The 9,660-nt window shown below is 45.2% G+C and overlaps 1 protein-coding gene across 1 annotated transcript in view; it reads left to right on the top strand.

The window, feature by feature from the left end:
• Positions 1-9,660, top strand: part of KIAA0556 (KIAA0556 ortholog) — a 171,901-nt gene that overhangs the window by 94,177 nt on the left and 68,064 nt on the right. Inside the window, exons 9-10 of the mRNA XM_008566623.1 lie at positions 7,536-7,708; positions 8,449-8,514. Coding sequence (XP_008564845.1) covers positions 7,536-7,708; positions 8,449-8,514 — 239 coding nt within the window. The remainder of the gene's footprint in view (positions 1-7,535; positions 7,709-8,448; positions 8,515-9,660) is intronic.

Below are 9,660 nucleotides of genomic sequence, written 5' to 3'. Positions count from 1 at the left end.
TTTATATCTTCCTAGTGAATTGAACTTTTTATCATTATGTGTTGTCTGTCTTTTGCTCTAATAATGCTTTTTGCCTTAAAATCTACTTTGTCTAATACAGAGCTATTCCAGCTTTCTTTTGGTTAGTGTTTACTTTTTGTATCTTTTTTCGTTCTTTTGCTTTCAGACTTTCTGCATTTTTATATTAAGGTTTATCTCTTGTAAGCAGCATGTAATTGGTTTTTATTTTTATCCTCTAACAATCCACGTGTTTTAATGGGAGCATTTAGTCCATTTACGTTTAATGTAATTGCTAGTATATGTGAATTTAAATCTACTCTCTTATTGTTTGCTTTTTATTTGTTCCACCTGTTTTATGTTCCTCTTTCTCTCCTTTCTTGCTCTTTTTTAAACTGACTGTTTTGTATTATTCCTCTTTTTTCCTCTCTATTAGTTTGTTAGTTATGCATTCTTTAATTATTCTTTTAGTCATTACCAGACATTACAACATGCATTCTTGACTTATTAGAGTCTACTTTAAATTAGAAAGCTTACCACTTCCCATTCAGTGAAAGAGCCTTACAACTTTGTTACTCCATTTACTTCCCTACCAACTTAAATGCTATTCCCATGAATTTTAATTCTCTCTAGGTTTTAAACCCCACTAGGCATTAATATTATTATCATTTTATACAGTGAATAGTAATTTAGATTTTCCCTTTTTGTTAACCTTTCTACACCCCTCACTCCTGGGTATTTCCAGGCTATCCTCACTCTCAAACTGTAGCCCCTGAGTCTGTCGAAAGCTCTGTTCCACTTCTCAACCTTGGGGCAGCTCTTATGGGAATTAGCAGCATCTTGAGGGGAAAGTCTTTCCAGATGTTTGGTTCATCCCTGGGTTTCTTTCTCCTGTCTGCTCTTGGTCCTGTACTTCTTCACATCCTTGTTCACTCCTCATGCCCTCAAACAGATTTCTTTTTTTCAAAAAGATTTTTATACTATTTGTTGCAGGTTTTCTAGTTGCACTCCAGGAGGGGTTGGTCCATATTAGCTAGCCCACCATTCCAGAAGAATAACCTATTGCCTGTACCCTTTAAAGAGTCATTTCTCCCCTTGCCCTTTTTTTTTTTTTTTTTTTTTTTGGCCAAGCCCATAAAATTGGATTTGTGTCAATGTTCATATAATGCAACTCCATGACAGCTTCATTCCTCTCTATCACTATAATCATCCCTAGTTCTAATGAAAAGGCCTCATGTCCTGTGTTACTCGAGTCTCTATCCATAAGCCTTCCAAGAAACTAATGTAATCTCCTCCCAGAGGCCCGTTGCCTTTTTGAGGGTGAAAGAACATTAGTCTTTAATGCAGAAAGTCTACTGTCCATGTTGTCAGAGTGCTCTAAGGAAGTAATATATCTGAACCACTTTTCCCAGACAAGCTATGAGCCACAGAAATAAAGTAATACCCCTCAACGTGAGTGAATTAGAGAAAGGACCCTGACAGCCCTACAGTTAGTGTTTCTGACAGGAAAACCTGCAGCAGAAAGACCATTTCTGCCAAAGTCTAGAGTCTCATAGTATATTAGTAAGTGTTCATTAATAACAAGTGACAGAAATCCAAATTGGCTTAAGCAACAAAGGGAAATGTACTGCTCACAGATATAAAACTTCTAGGATTGTAGATTTGGCCTCAGGAATGGTGAGATCCAGGTACTCAGGTGATATCATAGAAAGCTATCTCTTCATTACTTAGCTCTACTCTCCTCTAGTCCAGTGGTTCTCAAACTTGAACATGTATCAGAATTACTTGCAAAGGCAATTAAAGCACAGAACGCTGGGCCCCAGTCCCAGAGTTTCTGACTCAGAGGGTCTGGGATGGAGCCTAAGCATTTTAATTCCTAACAGGTTCCCAGGTGATCCTGATGTTTCTGGTCCAGGGACCACACTTTGAGAACCACATTTCTAGTCACTATCAGGTAGGCATTTCACTGGGGCCCGGAGGTGGCCACAGTGGCACCAGGCTCCCTTTTACCTGCTTTGTAGCCCCAGGGGAGAGAGACTGCTCCTTTCCTAGTTCCAGTGAGTGTCCAACACCAGCTCTCTTCTGAACCAGTTTCCAGTCTCTGTGGGCAGACAGCGATAGTTCTCCCAGTAACCCAGGCTGGGCTGAGAGTATGGTCAAATCTTCCCAAAAGACTCAGAAGAGTGGGGAAGGGGTGTTTCCCCTAGGGAAGCCATGAGTGCTGTGAAAGTCCCCATGCTGGGAAGACAGAACAACAGCTGTTCCTTTCATATAAAAATCAACCATACAAGACATTTTGCTACAGATTCTTCAGAGGCAGGTGGGGAGCAACGCACTAGAACACCCAAGAGGAGAGAGCAGAAGTCATTTAGACAGGGGCCTTGATTGCCTTCCTTGAAAATCATGTGCATTCCTGTGCTATAGAAAAGGCAGTATCAGGAGGGTAAGTGTTGGGGTTACAGAGAACACCTGCCACGGAGAGGCCCCAGCACAGGCTTTAGAGATGAGAAGAACACAGGCCTTGACAAGCCATGTGTGTCAACTGTTAACTACTGCCTAGCAATCCACCCCAAAATGCAGTGGCATAAAGCAGCAGCCCTTTTATTATTGTTCCTGAGTTTGGGTGGACTGGGAGGTTCTATAATGAGCAAGTGATAGCCAGGCTGGGTGTTCTCAGATGGCCTCAATCATGTCTGGCAGGCTAGTTTGGCCTGAGGACCTCAGCCGGGACAACTCAGCTCTGTTCCATATGGTCTTACTATCCAGCACTGGTGGTCTCAGGGCAGCAAGTGGGGCTTGTCAAGAACTCAATGCATGAGTTCTTTTGTAGACTACTTGGTCATGATTGCGAACGCCCTGTTGGCCAAAGAAAGTCATCAGGCCAAGCCCACCTAGAGAAATAGACTCTACCTCTTGATGGAAACACTGCAGAGTCATACTGCAAAATCATATGTGACCCACATACAGGGGTGGGAGGAATTTGTGGCCATTTGTTGCAATCTCCCACCCCACTGGCAGCAGGGAGCCTGAAGATGCTGAGCCATCTTGCAATGAGTAGAAGCATTGGTGTGCTCAGGTCTAGATTGTTGTCCCAGGGTGCACTCCCCTTCTCCCACTTGGATTTTACAGGTAAGTGTGGACATCTCAAGACAAAACAGGGCTAAGTCAGCTGTTTCCCCGGATCTTTCACCACACAGCATAGTGTACACTTTCTAGGCCAACCACACATGTGACAACCGGGGGAGGAGGACAGGGAACACATTGGAAATTGGAGCACTTCTGCCCTATCTAAAGGGGGCACCACTGCCCAACTTCTATCGGTGGTGGCCATGTGCGAATGCCAGTCCAGGGCTGCCAGATTGTATGACTTTTTAAGATGTGCCAGGAATCCCACTTTTCAGGTGGATTTCCTCTTTTTTTAAAGCTTGGCATCTATTTTCAATTTTTTTTTTTTTTAAAGTAAAAGTTACACACCACATGTCCGTAGGCAGGTTTCAGCCTCCGGGCTGCTGGTTTATGATTGCTGTGCAGACACTTGTTCTCAGATTTAATATGTGCCATGTCAGTGGATTCTCAGGTGACCTACAAGGCCCCTTTCATGGAGTAAAGGGTAATTTTACAGAGACTCTAAATTTGAGCTTTTCGAGTTGCAGTTGGTGAGTGGGAGCAAGTCACCGGTTGGTGAGCTGACCGATAGCCTTGTGGCCTCGCATCTTCTTTGTGACATGTGTTGCATTCATGGTAAATCTCCTGAACTGATACATTATATGTTTCCCTGTAAGCAAGAAAAAAGCCAAGCACTGGTGAAGCGGAGAGAAGGCAAAGTGATCAGAAGAGGGATGATTCTCAACTAGGAAAGAACAGTTTGGGATAAATTAAAATGTGCAATTTGACTTTTGCTGGTGGCGCAAATTTACTGTGTGAATAAATCCACCGTTCTCTAGACCTATGGTGAGAATAAATCCGCCATGATATGGTATTCAGGCCAGCAGTCCCCCAAGTGAGCGATGAGAGCTTCAAAAAGAGTTAAAAGGCGGCTCCCTCGCGTGGTGTGAGTTTATGTGCAGCAGACACCAGCCGGTCAGTGGGAATGTGACTCGGGAGAACTTGGGCACCATGTGCAGGCGTTTCTGGGAAGCCACAGTTGGGAAAGCTCTGGTGGTGGAGCTGCAGAGTTGACCTACACTTGGAGAAAGAGTGATTTCATTTTTAAAAGCATCTTCTTAGCATAATATGACTCAAAGGGCACAGGCAGCACCCAACAATGATCATGTTGCCAGAGCATTCCCTTGCAAATGAAAGACGCTCGGGGCAAAAGGGTTTGTGCAGACAAAACTGTCCTTTTCCACGAAGAAGTAAGTGTAGGGCTGTGGTGGCCAAGGCTACACGCTGGGCTTCCTAGTTATCTCGGAGGGGCTGGGGGGAGGGGGCGTGCTGTTCCTCCCCAGCCCCAGACCACTGGGGCAAAAGAGGAAAAGCCTCTTACCCACTTATTGGCAGTAAAAGATAAGGGTCAGCACACAGCTGTTTTTAGACTGATTTTATAAGTGCTGTATGCAGGTGGCAAAGGAGCTAATGAGTTCCAGGTTCTGCTTGTCCTAGCACTGCCCAAGCCTTCTGCCAATGCTGGCATTTGTAGCCCCAAATGCCAGGGTGCTGGCACATTTGTTTAGCTTTGCATGCATCCTTGTCCCTTATTTGTAGAATCATCTATAGGCTCTGAACAGGGCTTGAGTTTTTCAACTGTGCTTTAAATGATGGAGGGAGCTCTATGCTTTAGTGATATCCACAAATACTGAAATTTGTAAGGTTTGGGGTTGAAGTCGTTTCTCATCCACTCATTTGACAAAAGTCATAATGCCAGGTGCCAGGGGTGGAATAGTAAATATGACGGCCGTGACCTCATGAAGAGCTGAGGCCTGCGGGGCTTATGTGGTACCAGGGCTCCATGAGAACTGGGCCACAGCTCTCTTCCCTTGTGCTCACCATTCTTCCTCTTGCTCCCCCATTCAGTCCCCTTCAGTCCCCTTGCCATTCTTATGTGCTGAGCTCTGCCCACCTCAAGGCCTTGGCATCTGCTATTCCCTCCACCTAGAACAGCCACTCACTGCCTTCAGGTCTCCACTGAGATACCCTCTTTCCTGACCCTGCATCTGAAATGACAGTGCATTCCCTCCCATCACATCTGACCCTTTACCGTGCACACATGCCTGATCCACATCTGTCTCTGCCTGGGACTGTGAGGTCTATGAGGGCACGGCTGTGCCCATTCCACCCACCTCTGTACCCCACACCCAGGGCAGTGTCTTGCTCAACCAGAGATGCTCACAGTGTAGTGCAGGTCAAGAGTCTGTGTGTTAAATGCCTTTTGCCTGGCCAGTAATCCACTTCTGCTTCAGGGGCCAAGGTGTGTCTGTACTTCAAGTTTTCCAGCTCCAGCTTCAGTGTGACTTGAGACCACATCCTTTAGCTCCCGTTGCTCCTTGCTTCCTGTGCTCCCAGCTACTTCAGGGACCTGATCACTTTTGCACTGAGGGAGGAGGATCCCAGCATGGTCCTCCTGACCCTTGTACCCACCCATGTTTCCATAACAATAAGGAAGCCCCTTCCATCTCTCATATTCTCTGCCCAAGTTCGTTTTTCCTTCTCAGCCTTCCAGTTGCAGAGCAGGCCAGGTAATCGATGAGAGGGCAAATGAGGAAGGGCAAGGCACCTGCATCCCCAGCCACTCTCCTGGGCACCTGGTAGAAACTGGCATTTCCTCATTTTTGCTTAGCTTTTCCAAAGAAACCCATAGTCCCCAGCAACCCAGTACCTGGCTGTAGTGGAAGCCAGCCCCATAGAGCTTCTGTGTGTTTCTTGTCCTCTCCTGCCAATGCCATTGTCAACGTTGCTACCCTGAACACTCATTCAGGTGCAATATGAAGATGGGAACATGGCAGGAGAGTCTCCCGCCATGAGGGCAGGGTTGTAGTTTCCCCGATCACTGTTGTGTCCTCAGTGCCAAGAACAGAGCCTGGTGCAGTGATGCTCAACAAATATTTGCCCAGGGGATGAAATCCAGTAAGTAAAAGCCTCTTTAAGCATCCCAATAGAAATATAAACATAAATGATTGAAAATATGTTACAGTGACCCCCCACACCACCACCGCCACCATGTGCCCAAATACCTAATCTTGGCAATAACCAATTTATGGCTAATTTCACTTACTGTGTACCCATTTCCCAGATTATTATGAAGCAAATCCAATTGTTCATATAATTTTATCTGTAGGTATTTTAGTATTCTTTTCTTTCTATAGTCACTTGGTACTCCATGGGGTGGAGGTATCATAATTTGTTTTATTCAACCCATCTTTTTGCTTATCAATTTATATTTTTATAAAACTGAGTTTCCATTCATGGGAACTTCCAGAATCAGCTGCCACTTTGCAATACTTTTTTTCTTAAATTGGGATGCAATTACTTTGCAATACTTATTACCCATGCACAAACAAAACAGAAGAAAAGCAAAAATATTACAAAATACCCCTCTCTTTCCATGATAGCATATACTATTCCTTATATGTACTTTCTTAGAGGGTTAATTTTTTTATAGCTTTTTATTTTGATACAATTTCAAACTTAAAAAGATGCAAGGATAGTACTAACAACATTTCTATATACCCTTCTCCCAGATAGCCAGACGCACCGGTTGTTAACATCTTGCCCCTTGCTTCATATTCCACCTGTATGTATATATGTTTGAATGTGTATGTAAGATAATTATATATTTTATATATAAAGCATATATATGTATACACATATGTGTATGACCTCTATAAATTATGTAAATATAGATACAGAGAGATGTGTGTGCATATATTATTATTTTTAACTATTAGAGATTAAGTGCAGACGTCATTTCCCTTCACCTCTGACTCCTGCAGTGTGTGAATGTGTATGTAAGATAATTATATATTTTATATATAAAGCATATATATGTATACACATATGTGTATGCCCTCTATAAATTATGTAAATATAGATACAGAGAGATGTGTGTGCATATATATATATATATATACATATATATATATATATATATTATTTTTTTTTTTAACTATTAGAGATTAAGTGCAGACGTCATTTCCCTTCACCTCTGACTCCTGCAGTGTGTGTTCCTAAGAGCAAGGACATGCATTTTACATGGCCACAGTACGCTTATGGAATTCAGGGTATTTATCATAATATGATACTATGATCTAAGCTGCTGGCCCTATTTGAATTTCTCCAGTTGCCACAATAATGTTCTTCACAGCAGTTTTTCTCACCCAGCACCCAGCCCCAGAGCCTCTACTGCATTCAGTTGCCATGTCTGCCCAGTCTCCTTTAATTTGGAACAGTTCTCCCTCTTTCCTTGTCTTTCGTGACCTTGACATTTTGGGAGAGTACAGACCAGTTGATTTATAGTACATTCCTCAATTTGGGTCTCGTGGATTTTGAGCTGCACTCTGAGAGCATAATCTCAAGGAGCATCCTCCTGTTTTCTGCCCCAGGACCGGGAAGCCGGCGCGAGAGGCCCCTCTCTGCAACGCGCAAACCTGTGTACGAGGCTGAGGACCGACAGGAAGATGCCTCGGCCGTACTCCGAGCCATCCATGTGGAGAATGCAGCCCTACAGAGGGCCATGCTCAGCAGGAAGGCCAAGCCGCCTGCCAGCCCACTGCAGGTGTGCTCCCAGGTGGGGGAGGGACCTGCAGAGGATGCTGGGGCTCCTCAGGGACCAGGCAGCATCTGAGTAGCCACTGAAAAGAGCACATGGGAGAGTTAGGTGTACGGGTATCCCTAACCTCAGACTCATCTGCATTTCCACTGCTCACTGACCTGCCAAGGTTCCAATTCCTTCTACCTTCTTTCAGCTTTTGGTTGATTTCAGAAAGCCTAAGCTAGGTGCGAATCTAATTTCACTGCAAACCCTGGATACCTTATACGGGTATCCCTAACCTCAGACTCATCTGCATTTCCACTGCTCACTGACCTGCCAAGGTTCCAATTCCTTCTACCTTCTTTCAGCTTTTTGTTGATTTCAGAAAGCCTAAGCTAGGTGCGAATCTAATTTCACTGCAAACCCTGGATACCTTAGACCAGGATTGCAAACTGGAGGGTCAGTGAAAGAATGACATGAACAGCAAACTCTGGCTTCCCTGGAAGGGTCTTATTTCTGAGAGCATGAGCCTTTAGGCTTACACAGTCTTCACTACTCCCTACTGTCCTACCACGGCCCATCTCCCTTATTCATGAAACCTTCCTGGCCCCACAATTTGAGTTTGTGCCTGCTGCCTTCAGCTCTGAGCAGCAAACAGGAGAATAAAAAGAGTCCCTGCCCCTCTCTGTGCCCTCATCTGTCAGTGAAGAGTATACAGTAGATGGCTTTGTTTCAACTCACATCATGTGATTACATCTTTCCAGGATGTGGAGGGACCACCAGCAAGACCGTGGACCAGTGTGCTGAAGGAGAAGGAAGAGACCCTCGAGGTCAGTGAAAAGCTGAGATGGACAGCAGAGTCACACGTGTGCACAAAGCAAGTGATGATCTCCAGGGCACTTTCCTTCCCACAGTCCCAGCTGGTTCTCACCATGCACCCTGAGTACCAGCGTCATTCTGCCCATCTCCCAGATGGGGCGACTGGGGCAAGAGTGGCCCAAGGTTACGAGTTGAAGCCAGAACTTACTCGGGCCTGCCGACTCCAATTCCTTGTGACGTTTCTGTTTCCTGACAAGACAACACAAAACTGATCTTAGTATCTAAATAAATAAATTATATCTGTTGAGGTCCATTAGGCGTATCTCAGCAAAGATGGCCCCAGCAAATAAGGACGTGATTAGTAAAACACCCAGGAATGTCTTTGTTAGATTGTACACATGTCCGTGCTGCGTGCTCAGAACACAGACATGGCTGCGACGGGAATGCTCCTGGCCTCATGGAACTTACAGGCAAGAGCAAAGGAAGCCGTAGATGAACAGGGTCACTTGAGAAAGGGATGACAGTCAAAGCTGCTCAGGGCAAGAGAGTGGCAGGGTGCGGGGTGAAGGATGGTCCCATGTGAGCTGAGCCCTCCCAGTAACAAGCCAACCACCAGGAGCAGTGTTCCAGGTGGAAGGAACAGGGAACAGGCTTTAAAGTGGGAATGAGCCTGGCTTAATCAAGGAGCAGGAAGAAGCCCTACATGTGTGGGGCAGAGGGGAGGGGGAGAGGGAAGGAAGAGAGAGAGCGTCCAAGTGTGACAGGGTTGCGGGCAGGTCAGCACCCAGAGCACCGTGGTGGTTTTCTCTCTGCATCGCTCCTGCTTGTCCTATTAGTCCCCATCCATCTCGAGCCATCGCCAGCCCATATTTCTGACGGACCTGCAATACTGCTCACCCTGTGGTCTGGGATTTCTGGAAGACCTGACCCCCTGACCCACAGAGCTGCTGACAGCTACAGTCATCTGCAGATAGACAGCAGGGCACACTCCTAGTGTATAAGATAAATGAAAAAGAAGGGGGAACAACTTAGAGGATTAAAGATGAAAGGGCCTAATGATGTTACTGGAATTCTCCATGGGGTCTGGTTACTTCGTAGCAAACAACAAGTTCAGTTGACAAGGTGAAAGATTTTAATAAGAGAAATTTTTCAATAAC

The sequence above is a fragment of the Galeopterus variegatus genome, unplaced genomic scaffold (genome assembly GCF_000696425.1).
Source record: "Galeopterus variegatus unplaced genomic scaffold, G_variegatus-3.0.2 Scaffold256, whole genome shotgun sequence".
Lineage (NCBI taxonomy): Eukaryota > Metazoa > Chordata > Mammalia > Dermoptera > Cynocephalidae > Galeopterus > Galeopterus variegatus.
Note: the sequence above shows the minus strand (reverse complement) of the source record. Positions and strands in the feature narration are given on the sequence as shown.